Source organism: Oncorhynchus kisutch, linkage group LG1 (genome assembly GCF_002021735.2).
Source record: "Oncorhynchus kisutch isolate 150728-3 linkage group LG1, Okis_V2, whole genome shotgun sequence".
NCBI classification, from domain to species: domain Eukaryota; kingdom Metazoa; phylum Chordata; class Actinopteri; order Salmoniformes; family Salmonidae; genus Oncorhynchus; species Oncorhynchus kisutch.
Genome location: NC_034174.2, coordinates 34,951,416 through 34,967,798, shown reverse-complemented (window position 1 = coordinate 34,967,798; position 16,383 = coordinate 34,951,416). Strand labels below are relative to the sequence as shown.

The 16,383-nt window shown below is 44.0% G+C and overlaps 1 protein-coding gene across 1 annotated transcript in view; it reads left to right on the top strand.

The window, feature by feature from the left end:
• Positions 1–13,819, top strand: part of LOC109873376 (G-protein coupled receptor 22-like) — a 63,535-nt gene extending 49,716 nt beyond the window's left edge. The window contains exon 2 of the mRNA XM_031822573.1: positions 11,189–13,819. Coding sequence (XP_031678433.1) covers positions 11,304–13,004 — 1,701 coding nt within the window. The 5' untranslated portion in view covers positions 11,189–11,303 and the 3' untranslated portion in view covers positions 13,005–13,819. The remainder of the gene's footprint in view (positions 1–11,188) is intronic.
• Positions 13,820–16,383: the final 2,564 nt, after the last annotated feature.

Genomic DNA, 16,383 nt, shown 5'->3' with positions numbered 1-16,383 from the left:
TGTCGCACTGGCAGCATATTGGGCACCTATGGGCGTAAAGTTTCTGGCACTAGCACTCTGTATGTCCAGAAGTCCCTCACCAGGATGGGCGTACTCTTTCTTGTGTCCGGCCAGCCTCTTAGGATAAAAGATGGAAGCATGGGGTGGCAGGTAGCCTAGTGGTTAGAGTAGTAACCGAAGGGTTACTAGATCAAATCCCTGAGCTGACAGGGTAAAAATCTCTCCTCCTGCCCCTGAACAAGGCAGTTGACACACTTTTCCTAAGCTGTCATTGAAAATAAGAATTTATTCTTAACTGACTTGCCTAGTTAAATAAAAAGTCTTATTCTCTGCTGACTGAGTTTTGATACCATCCAGTGTCTGCGGGGAGATGTTTTGATCATTAGCATAGTTCACGTCTTCAAATTCAGCCTGTAGAGCATATACAGTCTCATTTGTCCGATATTGCGGGTAACTAGTTGTTGGGAGTGCTGCTCTAGACAAGAAATATGCAACGTGAATCTCTATTCCTTTCTTGTATACTACCTGTAGTTGATAATGTTGAAGCTTTAGCAATATCCTTTGAAGTGGCTTCGGGACAGACAGAAGATGCTTTTTAGAGATAACCTCAAGAGGCTTGTGATCAGTGTGCACCGTGATAAAGTCCCTAGGCCCTTGTCACTTGCATCACATTGTTGGGTCATTTCTTCGGGATTGGTTGGTTGCTTACCAATTTCTTGATTTGCTTCAATGCAGCCTCATGTTGAGGAAGCCATGCCCACAGCACATCTTTATTGGTCAGTCGACACAATGGCTCATATACGTCAGACAAATGAGGTAAGAATTTACAAAACCAAGCAGTCACTGAACTGATTTTGCATCTGTAGGCAGCAGCATTTGCTGTACTGCTTCCACCTTCTTGGGGTCTGGCTTCAGGCCTTCAGCTGTTAAAAGATGTCTCATGTATGTAGTACTTGTGAGCCTGAGCTTAACTTTGTCTTTATTCAGCTTTAGATTCATCTCCCTTGCTCTTTGTAAGAGCTGAGTCAGGTTGTGGTCATGGTCCTGCACTGCTTCTTCCATTGTAGCACCACAACCGTATCCCAGGATGTCATCAGCTAGGACACTTATTCCTGGCTAGGACACTTATTCCTGGCAGTCCCTGAAGTGCATCATGTTGCCTTCGCTGATATTCCTCTGCAGCTGGTTTCACTCCTTCACTCCGGGCAACCTTGTCCACCGGTATCTACCATTGGGAGTCCAAAATGTGGTGGGGTAACTACTCTTTTCATCCTAACATACCTGCCAGTACCCATTTTTTCCAACAATAACCAAAAAGATTTTCGCTTTTGCCAGGCTTGGCAGTACCTCTTCAATGGTAGGCATTTAGTAATGTGCCTTACATAAGGCTTTGTTCAGGGCACTTATTATAAGTATTTTTGGTGACCTTTGTAATGACACCCTGTTCCTCCATTGAATCAACAGCCTTTAATATTTTTCCTTCAGTGGAATAGGGATTTCGGTAGGGAAGCTGTTAAACTGGTCTAACAGGGGGTGCCACAGGGTTCAATCCTCGGGCCGACTCTTTTCTCTGTATATATCAATGATGTTGCTCTTGCTGCGGGCGATTCCCTGATCCACCACTACGCAGACGACACCATTCTATATACTTCCGGCCCGTCCTTGGACACTGTGCTATCTAACCTCCAAACGAGCTTCAATGCCATACAACACTCCTTCCGTGGCCTCCAACTGCTCTTAAACGCTAGTAAAACCAAATGCATGCTTTTCAACCGTTCACTGCCTGCACCCGCACGCCTGACCAGCATCACCACCCTGGATGGTTCCGACCTTGAATATGTGGACATCTATAAGTACCTAGGTGTCTGGCTAGACTGTAAACTCTCCTTCCAGACTCATATCAAACATCTCCAATCGAAAATCAAATCAAGAATCGGCTTTCTATTCCGCAACAAAGCCTCCTTCACTCACGCCGCCAAACTTACCCTAGTAAAACGGACTATCCTACCGATCCTCGACTTCGGCGATGTCATCTACAAAATTGCTTCCAACACTCTACTCAGCAAACTGGAAGCAGTTTATCACAGTGCCATCCGTTTTGTCACTAAAGCACCTTATACCACCCACCACTGCGACTTGTATGCCCTAGTCGGCTGGCCCTCGCTACATTTTCGTCGCCAGACCCACTGGCTCCAGGTCATCTACAAGTCCATGCTAGGTAAAGCTCCGCCTTATCTCAGTTCACTGGTCACGATGGCAACACCCATCCGTAGCACGCGCTCCAGCAGGTGTATCTCACTGATCATCCCTAAAGCCAACACCTCATTTGGCCGCCTTTCGTTCCAGTTCTCTGCTGCCTGTGACTGGAACGAATTGCAAAAATCGCTGAAGTTGGAGACTTTTATCTCCCTCACCAACTTCAAACATCTGCTGTCTGAGCAGTTAACCGATCGCTGCAGCCCGACATAGTCTATCGGTAAATAGCCCACCCATTTTTACCTACCTCATCCCCATACTGTTTTTATTTATTTACTTTTCTGCTCTTTTGCACACCAATATCTCTACCTGTACATGACCATCTGATCATTTATCACTCCAGTGTTAATAATCTGCAAAATTGTAATTATTCGCCTACCTCCTCATGCCTTTTGCACACAATATATATAGACTCCCCTTTTTTCTACTGTGCTATTGACTTGTTAATTGTTTACTCCATGTGTAACTCTGTGTTGTCTGTTCACACTGCTATGCTTTATCTTGGCCAGGTCGCAGTTGCAAAAGAGAACTTGTTCTCAACTAGTCTACCTGGTTAAATAAAGGTGAAATAAAAAATAAATAAAAAACAGACTCATCCCCCACCAGGTGGAGCTCACCTAGCAGGGCCCCCATCCCTTCAAAAACATCCTCAAATGGTTTCAGTATTGCCTCAGGTTGTCAAGTGTGATGGGACCTTTTGTTTTTCTTTAGTGCTGCTGACATGATGAACAACATGATGGTGGTTGAGCTGTAGCAACTGAAGCTTTTGACACATCTTCTGAAAAAGGCAGGCTTTTGCCAGGTTTTCACCTCTTGAAACTTTAGCACATACAATACCAGTCACAAGTTTGGACACAGCTACTCATTCCAGGGTTTTTCTTTATTTTTACTATTTTCCACATATAACTATAGTGAAGACATCAAAGCTATGAAATAAAACATATATTTTTTATTTATTTAACTAGGCAAGTCAGTTAAGAACAAATTCTTATTTATAATGACGGCCTACCCTAGCCAAACCCGGACGACACTGGGCCAATTGTGTGCCGCCCTGTGGGACTCCCAATCACAGTCGGATGTGATACAGCCTGGATTCGAACCAGGGACTGTAGTTATGCCGCATGCTCTAAGATGCAGTGCCTTCGACCGCTATGCCACTCAGAAGCCCATATGGAATCATCTAGTAACCAAAAAAGTGTTAAACAAATCAAAATATATTTTATAGTTGAGATTCTTCAAGGCAGCCACCCTTTGCCTTGATGACAGCTTTGTACACTTGACATTCTCTCAAACAGCTTCACCTGGAATGCTTTTCCAACGGTCTTGAAGGAGTTCCCACATATGCAGAGCACTTGCTGGATGCTTGTCCAACTCATCCCTAACCATCTCAATTGGGTTGAGGTTGGGTGATTGTGAGTAGTTTGGATGAAGAGAGTAGTTACCTCACCACATTTTGGACCCCCAGTGGTAGATACCGCTGGACAAGGTTGTCGTAAGTGTACAAGATAAGCCAAGATATAAGTAAAAAAAGATATCCCTAACCCCCTTCCAAAAATATAAGTAATAAAATAAATACAATTTAATACAAAAAAATACAATTGCTCTGTATTGACCCCCCACCCCCCAAAAAGAACAGGTGTTCAAAAGTCAAACAAATTATAAAAATACAACATCTCTAAATAAATAATAACTAAATGAAGTGTACAACATAAACAATTTGTTTAAAAAAATATTGAATTGAATGAAAGAACAACAAAAAAAGTCAAATGCAAATACATTTATATAAAAAAACTATAAGTAATAAAGAGTACTAAAAATAAGGTCATTTTGTGTGTGTGTGTGTTTGTGTGTCAGTATGTAAGTCTGAGTGAGTGAGTGGGAGTCAGGGCAAAAAGTCTCTTGAGAAGCAGGTGTGAAGAGTTAGTGAAAATAGTGTGTAAGGTGCAGGTGATTATTTGTGGTCTATTGCACAATCAGATGTTCTCGGTAGGCGGTTCTTCTCCTGTCTGCTAATGCAATCAGGTCCTCAAACTCAGGGGAGCACCAGGGTCGGGAGGTTATTAAAAATGTATCCGGGTCCTCTGGGTCTGTCTCCACATCAGACATCATGTCTTCAATTGCCCCTGTAAAGCGCTGCTTCACTTCAGCAGAGTTATTTTGACCAACTTGCCAGAGCCTGTCAAATAACAGGAGACAATAAGATATTTTGCCCAATAAACAAATGGTGTTGAACACTGGAATATCTCAAATTAAAGATAGGACTGCTTCTTACGTTGTTGCGGAGTCGCATTCGGAAGGTTGTGGCTGTGGGGTGTAGAGTATTGCAGACTCTGAGTATGTTATACATATGATCCGTAAACATTTCCATGGCTTGGTGTGATGAATAGAAATTCTGGAAGCTACATTGTTAGCTACAGGAATTAATAGAAAATACCCCTAATAAATTGGGTCATGACTAGAAAGGATAAAGGGAAGTGGTATGGGAAAGTACACTTCCTGTCCCATCAAAATAGAAACTCGGTGATACAAGTGCGTCAATCCCACTTACTGTATATGGTTGCTCCAGCAGAGAGGAAGCTAGACATCTCACTGGCAAAAAAATTCAGTTCATATACAAGTAGGCCAGACCCAGCTGCTATCTCATTGGTGTCTATGGAAGAGCCACCGCTTTAGTAGACTGGAACTGTTGCCATTTTCTCTATGGTAAACGGCCTGAGTAAGACATCTTTATTTATCCACCATCTTGGCTCTAGGTGCACAGCTCCACAAGACTTCGCTCAAAGCCTGTATAGGTAATTCTAAATAGAATATCTCTGCCTCTCATATTATTTCTTGATGATTGGCTGTCAGAATAGATTTACCTCCAACCACAGCCAGGCAGAAGGGTCATTTCATCCAGGCCCAGGCCAGGTATATTACCCAGTAGCCATTGGGCCATTCCTCACAGAGGCCATAGTCAGGATTACCATGATGATAACCCTGAGGTCAAGGGAAGTGTGCCCGGAAGAGGATCCCCCATACTGAGGTTGGAGGTGAGCTGCTGGGATAGTCTTTGGTGTGGTAGCAGACACTTCATGGGGCTGCAGTTGACAAATATTCCTTTCCATTTAGGACTTATTTTATTGGCAACTGTTAAGTAACATAAATTATTCCCTTTTTCAGGACCCTGTCTTTTAAAGATAATTCATAAAAATCCAAATAACTTCACAGATCTTCATTGTAAAGGGTTTAAACACTGTTTCTCATGCCTGTTCAATGAACCATAAACAATTAATGAACATGCACCTGTGGAACGGTCGTTAAGACACTAACAACTTACAGACGGTAGACAATTAAGGTCACATTTATGAAAACTTAGGACACTACTAAAGAGGCCTTTCTACTGACTGAAAAACACCAAAAGAAAGATGCCCAGGTTCCCTGCTCATCTGCGTGAACGTGCCTTAGGTATGCTGCAAGGAGGCATGAGGACTGCAGATGTGGCCAGGGCAATAAATTGCAATGTCCGTACTGTGAGGCGCCTAAGAGAGCGCTACAGGGAGACAGGACGGACAGGTTATTGTCCTTGCAGTGGCAGACCACGTGTAACAACACCTGCACAGGATCGGTACATCGAACCTCACCACCTGTGGGACAGGTACAGGATGGCAACAGCAACTGCCCAAGTTACACCAGAATGCACAATCCCTCCATCAGTGCTCAGACTGTCCGCAATAGGCTGAGAGAGGCTGGACTGAGGGCATGTAGGCCTGGTGTAAGGCAGGTCCTCACCATCACCGGTGGCTACCACTCTGGCTTAGTTTCCCAGTTGCAAGGATGATTTTGAGACAACGGGGGATTGTTCTACTCCTAAGTTGTCTCTAATTAAACACATTCTTGTCTATGTAATGCAGTCGTTAACTAATTTGTCTGCTCAGGTCATCTCTAGTGACCATACACCCAGATTAGCTGCAGGGAACAAGAGTTGAGACCATAAAAACACAGCATTAGTAGGACAGAAATGTCTTGCCATTTGTTAAGTATTAATTGCTAAAAATTAATATCAATCAAATCAGGTAAATATGTAATTTTTCTATCACAGGGCTAAACCAAGCCTAGCCTTAAACGTGATTAATACAATAATTTGTATCTGTTTTAAAAGTGACTGGTAGCCAGTGTAGAGAAGCTAAAATTGGTGTAATATTGTAAGTTTCCTGGTGCCTGTTAAAATCCGAGCTGTAGACAATGGAGTGATTTCTGACTGAGACAAGTATACAAAGAGTTACAGTAATCTTGGCATGAGGAAATGGTTGTGGGCCCAATACAACAACCTCTGATTTATTTTCATTGAGCAGAAGAAGATTGTCAGACATCCAACATATTATATCAGCAAGACACTTGTGAAACGTAGCTAAGCTAGCTTGGTTACTTGGTAAAGAGCTGCGTGTCATCAGCATAGCAGTGAAACTGAATGTTATGATTGCGGATGATGTTACCAAGGTCAACAAGGATGTTATGATAAATAGTGTCAAACTGAGATCCAAAAGAACAAGAATAGAGCGTTCACTAGCATCTGCAGCCAATAGAAGGTCATTACTGACTTTCAATAAAGCAGTTTCCGTGCTGCGAAGTGAGTGGAAGCCCGACTGGAATTTGTCAAATAAGTTGGTTCATACTGAAATAAGCCACAAATTGCTTGAAATCAACTTTAAAAACAATTGGGAAACAAAAGGAAACTTAGAGATGGGTCTATAGTTATTCAGTGAGGAGGGGTCTAGATTGGTATTTTTAAGGAGAGGTTGAACCAGAGCAGTTTTAAACTACGCTGGAACGGAACAGAGGTCAAGGAACTATTTACAATAGACAGAATGTTGGGACCAACACTTACACACTCACCAACTGTAGTATTTAATACAGTATTGTCTGTAAAAACACTACAGTCCACAACAGCACTACACTTTTTGAACTGTATTAAATACTACAGTTTTTATTTAGCATACACCCTGCCCATTCCCCTCTCCCATATCCCAATTTGTGCTACCCATAAGTGAGAAACCTGCATGCTAAGTGTAGATCATATATGGAGCAGAGGTGCTGCACTATCTGTCGAAGGCCAAAGTCCTTCCTACCTGCCTACAGATTATGGAAAGTGCACTATTTATTCATTCTCCTGTAGGAGAAAGCTTCCACTTCTATGTCAAAAACACTACACTTACAAAATGCAAAACACAACATTAATTACAATAGTATATAATGGTTTTCTTTTACTGTAGTATTTATAATGTAGTTAACTGTAAATGCTTGGTGGTGGAAAAAGTACCAAATTGTTATACTTGAGTAAAATTAAATATACCTTAATAGAAAAGTAAAAGTGAAAGTCACCCAGTAAAATATAGTTTTTATTTTTGTAATTTTTACCCCACTGAAATGTAACAAGTACTTTTGCGTGTTAATTAAAGAACATTTAGGAATGTAGTGGTATAAAAGTAAAAAATAGGAAAGTACAGATACCCCAAAAAACTACTTAAGTAGTACTTCAAACTATTTCTACTTAGTTACCACTGTCAATACTACAGTATACTACAGTAAATACTACCGTAAAGTCTGCAAAAACTCTACAGTGTGTACTATAGTATTTACACCATAGTATACTATTTATGCCATAGTACAGAAATAGAAAGGTTCAGGAGACATTATCTATAGGACGCATGCAGGAGAGAGGAAAAACAGTACAACACTCAACACTCAACACTAAAGTGCCCTAAATGAATTCTGTATTGTCATTTTATCTGACCAGAATGAATTTGGCCCTTCATTAAGTGTGTGTTCTCATGCAGTTTGAACATGAAAAGGTCCACCAGAGAATTGATGGTATTTCAAGCTGAGGAGTTAGTTTAACCAATTCAGCTTGGTTACATAATGTTCTGAGCCACATCTGAGCAAACTGCACATGTGGCTCAGAACCTTGTCTGTGAGAGAATCAAACTTGAAAAGGAGATATGTGCCAACTAGGGCAACATAAGCTGGAGGAAGGCAAGGCATGGATCTAAAAAACAGACAGATGAGCGTTGTAGGGAAGAGATGGAGGGGAGGGAGGGGTGTTGCTGGTTACTACTAGCCTTGTTTATGTTCCGACGCACCCCTCTGAAAACTATTAACTGTCGCCACACTGTTGGCCCTGGGCTATGTCAACAAGCCCTGTACGCTCTATAACGCACCCCAACAAGGAACGATGAAACCTGCTCATCAACTTGTGAAACGTCTCCTCTCATTAGCTATCCACGGTTGAAATTAAGCAATGAAAGCGTGGGATTTAACAGAGATTTGGAGGGTGTTTGTTTTGTAAAAAGGTTTGACTGTGTTTCACCTCATCTGTGGGCAGAGAAACTGGCTGGACTCATATGAAGATTGATCATCATTGGAGCAGTGCTTGAATGTGTCTCCTATCTGGATATGTATTTATGAGTATTTTTTGAGAAAAGAGGACTTTTCCATAACGTATGCATGTTATCTGACCTAGTTAATGGAGGGTGTATGTTGTGTAAGGATGAACCGCCCACCCACTCTCTCAGAATGTGGGCAGTGAAATTTGCAGCTCCTCCTTACTGGTTCAGGAATACAGCCAGGCGGTAGAATACAGGAGGTGGGGAGTTCTGTAGGCCAATATCTCCCCATTGGCTTGTTAAAAAGCTGTGGGGGCTGCTTGTGGCACTTCCATCTGTTCACCTCCAACTTCACGGCACTCACTCACAAACACACACACACACACACACCGTGCCATCCTCAGAGAGGGAAAAGTATTCTCACCACCCTCCACCCCCTAGAACTATTTCCAGTGCCTCCATGACACATGTTGTTGTCTCAGCTCTGATCATACATCATACCTCTAGTCCAGTGGTTCCCAAACATTTTATAGTCCCGCACCACTTAAAACATTCAACCTCCAACTGCGTTGGGTCAGCGCACTCTCAAATATTGTTTTTTGCCATCATTGTAAGCCTGCCACACACACAATAAACGATACATTTATTAAACATAAGAATGAGTTTTTGTCACAACCCGGCTTGGCAGGGCATGAAGTGACAAAGAGCTCTTATAGGACCAGGGCACAAATAATAATATAGTAATAATGAATCATTTTGCTCATTATTTAGCCATCTTACATATAAAACCTTGTGAAAATTGTGAATTACTCACCACAGGTTAATGAGAAGGGTGTGCTTGAAATAATGCACATAACTCTACAATGTTAGGTTGTATTGGAGAGAGTCTCAGTCTTAAATAATTTTTCACACACGGTCTGTGCCTGTATTTAGTTTTCATGCTAGTGAGGGCCGAGAATCCACTCTCACATATGTACGTGGTTGCAAAGGGCATCAGTGTCTTAACAGCGTGATTTCCAAGGCAAGAAACTCTGAGCGCAGCCCTGCCAGAAATCTGGCAGTGGCTTCTGATTAAATTCAATTTTCACAGAACCGCTTGTTGCAATTTTGATCAGGCTCTCTTGATCAGATAGCAGTAAGTGGACTGGAGGCAGGGCATGAAAGGGATAACGAATCCAGTTGTTTGTGTCGTCCGTTTTGGGAAAGTACAGTACCTATGTAATTGCACACCCAGATCACTCAGGTGCTTTGCTATATCACATTTGACATTGTCAGTAAGCTTGAGTTCATTTGCACACAAAAAAGTAATACAATGATGGAAAAACCTGTGTGTTGTCCCTGTTAATGAAAACAGAAAAGATCTCCAACATCTTAATCATAGCCTCAATTTTGTCCCACACATTGAATATAGTTGTGGAGAGTCCCTGTAATCCTAGATTCAGATCATTCAGGTGAGAAAAAACATCATCCAGATAGGCCAGTTGTGTGAGAAACCTGTCATCATGCAAGCAGCCAGACAATGACAATGATGGTCATTAAAGAAAACTTAAACTTGTCTCTCAATTCAAAACAATATGTCAATACTTTGCCCCTTGATAACCAGCGCACTTCTGTATGTTGTAAAAGCGTTACATGGTTGCTGCCCATATCATCGCCTAATGCAGAAAATACATGAGAGTTCAGGGGCCTTGCTTTAACAAAGTTAACCATTTTCACTGTAGTGTCAAACGTCTTTCAAACCTCTTGGTGGATGCTGCAGTGTGCCCAAGTGGCATTGGGAGCAACTGCTTGCACGTGTGTTACTACTCCCCTATGTCTCCCTGTCATGGCTTTTGCGCCATCAGTACAGATACCAACAGATCTTGACCACCCAAGTGCATTTGATGTCACAAAGCTGTCCAGTACTTTAAAAATACCCTCTCATGTTGTCCAGGTTTCCAGTGGTTTGCAGATGAGGATGTCTTCCTTAATTGACCCCCCATAAACGTAACGGACATATACCAGGAGCTGTGCCAGGCCCGCCACGTCTGTTGACTCATCCAGCTGTAAAGCATAGAATTCACTGGCTTGTATGCGAAGCAGTAATTGTTTCAAAATATCTCCTGCCATGTCACTAATGCGTCGTGAAACAGTGTTGTTTGATGAAGTCATTGTCTGTATAGTTTTTTTGGCCAGCATCGTCCCAGGCAGCAGTAAGAATTAAGTCCTCCACAATAGTGTGGGGCTTGCCTGTCCTAGCCACTCGGTAGCTCACCATATCAGACGCTTCTAGCCCCTTATTATTAATGGTATCTGTTGCTTTTATACATGTCTTACTACTTGAAAGTCGTCTTTATTCTCACTCAAAACACCGTGGCTTACTTTTCAAATTGTCATGTTTAATTTCGAAATGTCTGCGCAAGAGTGAAGGTTTCCCACGGGAGAGTAGCGGTTAATGTGATTGGATGTTAATTAATCATGTTTGCTGCATATTTGTTGTTGGAGGATTAAGAGGAGCTCTAGGTCCTATAGCTATAAGGTGATAGATACTAGCTGAGCTATTCACCCTCCTACTCTCCTTCTCTCCACAGAACTTCGGAGGTGCAGACCTGTCAATCACCCTCATCACCGTCCAGTCAAAGCCAGGAGAAAAGGAGAGGGCAGGGCATGGACTGGATTGGCCATTGCTATGCATGAGCGAGTGCCATGGTGTCCATGGAGACCAAGGGCTATACTGACCTCCTGGAGACCAGCGATGGGCAGGGGTCGGGACTTTTGGAGAGAGGGGACGTGTCTGGGACTGAGGAGGGCTGGAGCGTCCCCTTACCCCTGGGCTTCCAGGTGTCCCTCACCACCGTGCTGATGCTGGAGCTGGTGCTCGGCTTCAGCAGCAACCTGACCGTGCTGGTGCTCTACTGCGCCCAGTCCAACCTGGTTGACTCAGTCAGCAACATGGTTACGGTCAGCTTGCACGTGCTGGACATCCTGGTGTGTGTGCTGTGTCTGCCGCTGACCGTGGCGATCATCCTGCTCCCAGTGGACGGTAGTGGCGGGGGCATCCTGGCTACGCTGTGCTGCTTCCATGAGGCCTGCGTCACCTTCACCAGTGTGGCCACGGCCATCAATGTGCTGGTCATCAGCCTGGACCGCTACGACATCACCGTCCGTCCAGCCACGCGGCTGCTGACCCCGCGACGTGCTGCACTCCTCCTGGCTGCTGTTTGGGCCATATCACTGGCCGTCTTCTTCCTGCCCTTCCTGGAGGGGGACTTCTTCTCAATGGGGTCTGACGCGGAGGACAATGAGATTGGAGGAGGGTTGGAGATGGAGATGGGGGATCTGATCCCTGAGTCTGATTCTGAAGCCCCTACTGGACTGACCCCCACTGGGCAAAACCACACTGGGCTGACCCTCACTCCCTCCACCCCCTCTACTCCATACTACTCCCACCCTCTGCCGCCATTGAGGCAGAACCGGACACTGCTATGTGTGGGTGGGCAGGGCTACCACACGGGCCTGGCCATGTACTACCACCTCCTCCTGCAGGTGCCCTGCTTCTTCATCGCCGTGGTCGTCATGTTGTTCACATACTCCCGCATCCTGCAGGCCCTCAACATCCGCATCGGCACCCACATAAAGAGGGGCCCACGGGCCTCCAATAAGGACTCAGGCTGCAGGATCCGCAGGCGGAGACAAAGGAGGAAGGGACTGAGTCTGGCCACAGAGGGGAGAGGTTCCTCCAGCCAGAACCAACGCCTCACCCACCCGCCCCTCATCCCATCCCCCAGCTCCCTCCCTCCCCTCTCCTCCATGCCCCTGGTTACCTCTGACAGTGGGGCCACGGGGGTCACCAACACCACCGCCACCACCCCCAGCGCCACCACCCCAGCGACCCCTAACCCCACTGACGACATCTCCCCCCCACCGGCGGCAGACCGCCCAGGCGTCCAGGCTTCTGTGTCGGCCATCATCGCCCTGAGGAGAGCAGTGAGGCGCCACCGGGACCGGCGGGAGCGCCAGCGGAGAGTCTTCAAGATGTCCCTGATCATCATCTCCTCTTTCCTGGGCTGCTGGGCTCCTCTGTCCATGGTGAACGTGTTGATACTGTGCCTGGGCCCCAGCGATGGCCTGGTACGTGTGAGGCTCTGCTTCCTGGCCATGGCATACGGCACCACCATCTTCCACCCGCTGCTCTATGCCTTCACCAGGCAAAAGCTGCGTAAAGCGCTGAAGACCCATGTCAAGAAGAGGGTGGTGTCCCTGCTGCAGGTGGACCCGGCGCCCAACGGGGGAGCTGTTATTCACAACTCCTGGGTGCAGGGGGGTGGACAGAGGAAGGGACGCAAGCCCCGACTGGAGGGCAGTGACGCCACCAGTAACTGCCTAACAGTGGCTGTGAGAGAATGAGAGGCCGTGCAGCTGTGTGTATGCGTGCGTATACAAGCGAGCTTGCATGAGTACATGGGTGTACAGTGTGTGATAGTTGACAAAGGTCACACTACATCATCAGCACCTCCCTCCATCCAGATGTGTGATGATGGCAGGTGGGCCCAGAGCTCTAATTAACATCAGACCTGCTCTGTGATCTATGTACACAGCTCTTCATTAGTCCCCCAGTTAACGACAAGATGGCCACTCCTTCTCCATGGCAATGCCAAGCTACAAAGCAATATGTGACATCACCTGCGTTGCCGCAACCTTAGTTACTGTGGATATACATCCCAATATAGGTACAGAGCAAAAATATCCACACACATTGATCAACCTGTTGTCATTCACGGAACAAGTGAACACACAATATCTACCTGCACACAGATCTCAATGAGAGTCAATATCCAGTAACAGTTTATCATTTGATTAGTCATGCATTAAAGGTGAAGTTTTATTTTTTACAACCTTTTTTACAACCTATTTTTGATGTACTGTAAATGGCATGTTATAGAAGGATCCTGACACCTTTTTTGTGATTTCATGTTTGTTTGTTTTTACTTTCCCCCAAACAGCAAATTGCTTCCTCATCCTCATTGTGGAGTATGAAGTCACCGAAAAAATATGATCAAAGGCTCCAAAAACACCCAAATAAAATAACATGTTATTTGTTGCATACACATATTTAGCAGATGTTATTGCGGGTGTAGCGAAAGGCTTTTGTTCCTACCTCCAACAGTGCAATAATAACAATACACAAAAATGCTAATAAATCTAAAAGGTAGAAGAAGAAGAAGAAATATAGAAATATTAGGACGAGCAATGTCGGAGTCCAGAGTATATATATATATATATATATATATATATATATATATATATATATATATATACATATATATATATATATATATATATATATATACACACAGTTGAAGTCGGAGGTTTACATACACCTTAGCCAAATACATTTAAACTCACTTTTTCACTATTCCTGACATTTAATCCTAGTAAAGATTCCCTGTCTTAGGTCAGTTAGGATCACCACTTTATTTTCAGAATGATTGTAGAGAGAATGATTTATTTCAGCTTTTATTTCTTTCATCACATTCCCAGTGGGTCAGACATTTACGTACACTCAATTAGTATTTGGTAGCATTGCCTTTAAATGGTTTAACTTAGGTCAAACGTTTTGGGTAGCCTTCCCACAATAAGTTGGGTGAATTTTGACCCATTCCTCCTGACAAAGCTGGTGTAATTGAATCAGGTTTGTAGGCCTCCTTGCTCGCACACACTTTTTCAGTTGTGCCCACAAAGTTTCTAAAGCACAAACCACCAGGGCTTTGTGATGGCCATTCCAGTACCTTGACTTTGTTGTCCTTAAGCCATTTTGCCACAACTTTGGAAGTATGCTTGGGGTCATTGTCCATTTCGAAGACCCATTTGTGACCAAGCTTTAACTTCCTGACTGATGTCTTGAGATGTGTTTCAATATATCCATGTAATTTTCCTACCTCATGATGCCATCTATTTTATGAAGTGCAACAGTCCCTCCTGCAGCAAAGCACCCCCACAACATGATGCTGCCACCTCCATGCTTCATGGTTGGGATGGTTTTCTTCGGCTTGCAAGCCTCCCCCTTTTCCTCCAAACATAACGATGGTCATTATGGCCAAACAGTTCTACTTTTGTTTCATCAGACCAGAGGACATTTCTCCAAAAAGTACGATCTTTGTCCCCATGTGCAATTGCAAACCGTAGTCTGGCTTTTTTATGGTGGTGTTGGAGCAGTGGCTTCTTCCTTGCTGAACGGCCTTTCAGGTGATGTCGATATAAGACTTGTTTTACTGTGGATATGGATACTTTTGTACCTGTTTCCTCCAGCATCTTCACAAGGTCCTTTGCTGTTGCTCTGGGATTGATTTTCACTTTTTGCACCAAAGTTTGTTCATCTCTAGGAGACAGAACACGTCTCCTTCCTAAGCGGTATGACTGCTGTGTGGTCCCATGGCGTTTATACTTGCGTACTATTGTTTGTTCAGATGAACGTCGTAACTTCAGGCGTTTGAAATTGCTCCCAAGAATGAACCAGACTTGTGGAGGTCTACAATTCTTTTCTTGGGTCTTGTATGATTTATTTTGATTTTCCATTGATGAGGCACTGAGTTTGAAGGTAGGCCTTGAAATACATCCACAGGTACACCTCCATTGACTCAAATTATGTCAATTAGCCTATCAGACGTTTCTAAAGCCATGACATCATTTCCCGGAAATTTTCCAAGCTGTTTAAGGCACAGTCAACTTAGTGTATGTAAACTTCTGACCCACTGGAGTTGTGGGAGTGAATTATAAGTGAAATAATCTGTCTGTAAACAATTGTTGGAAAAATGACTTCTGTCATGCCAAAACTATAGTTTGTTAACAAGACATTTGTGGAGTGGTTGAAAAATGAGTTTTCATGACCCAAATATTGATTCAATTTACATAATTATTCAGACCCTTCGCTTTGAGACTGGAAATTGAGCTCCGGTGCATTCTGTTTCCATTGATCATCCTTGAGATGTTTCTACAAATTTATTGGAATCCACCTGTGGTAAATTCTATTCATTGGGCATGATTTTGAAAGACACACACGTCTACAGTCATGGCCAAAAGTTTTGAGAATGACACAAATATTAATTCTCACAAAGTCTGCTGCCTCAGTCTGTATGATGGCAATTTGCATATACTCCAGAATGTTATGAAGAGTGATCAGATGAATTGCAATTAATTGCAAAGTCCTTCTTTGCCATGCAAATGAACTGAATCCCCCAAAAACATTTCCACTGCATTTCAGCCAGCCCTGCCACAAAAGGACCAGCTGACATCATGTCAGTTATTCTCTCGTTAACACAGGTGTGAGTGTTAAGGAGGACAAGGCTGGAGATCACTCTGTCATGCTGATTGAGTTTGAATAACAGACTGGAAACTTCAAAAGGAGGGTGGGGCTTGGAATCATTGTTCTTCCTCTGTCAATCATGGTTACCTGCTAGGAAACACGAGCCGTCGTCATTGCTTGCACACAAAAGGCTTCACAGGCAAGTATATTGCTGCCAGTAAGATTGCACCTAAATCAACAATTTATTGGATCATCAAGAACTTCAAGGAGAGCGGTTCAATTGTTGTGAAGAAGGCTTCAGGGCGCCAAAGAAAGTCCAGCAAGGACTGAATGCAGGACCGTCTCCTAAAGATGATTCAGCTGCGAGATCGGGGCACCACCAGTACAGAGCTTGCTCAGGATTGGCAGCAGGCAGGTGTGAGTGCATCAGCACGCACAGTGAGGCAAAGACTTTTGGAGGATGGCCTGGTGTCAAGAAGGGCA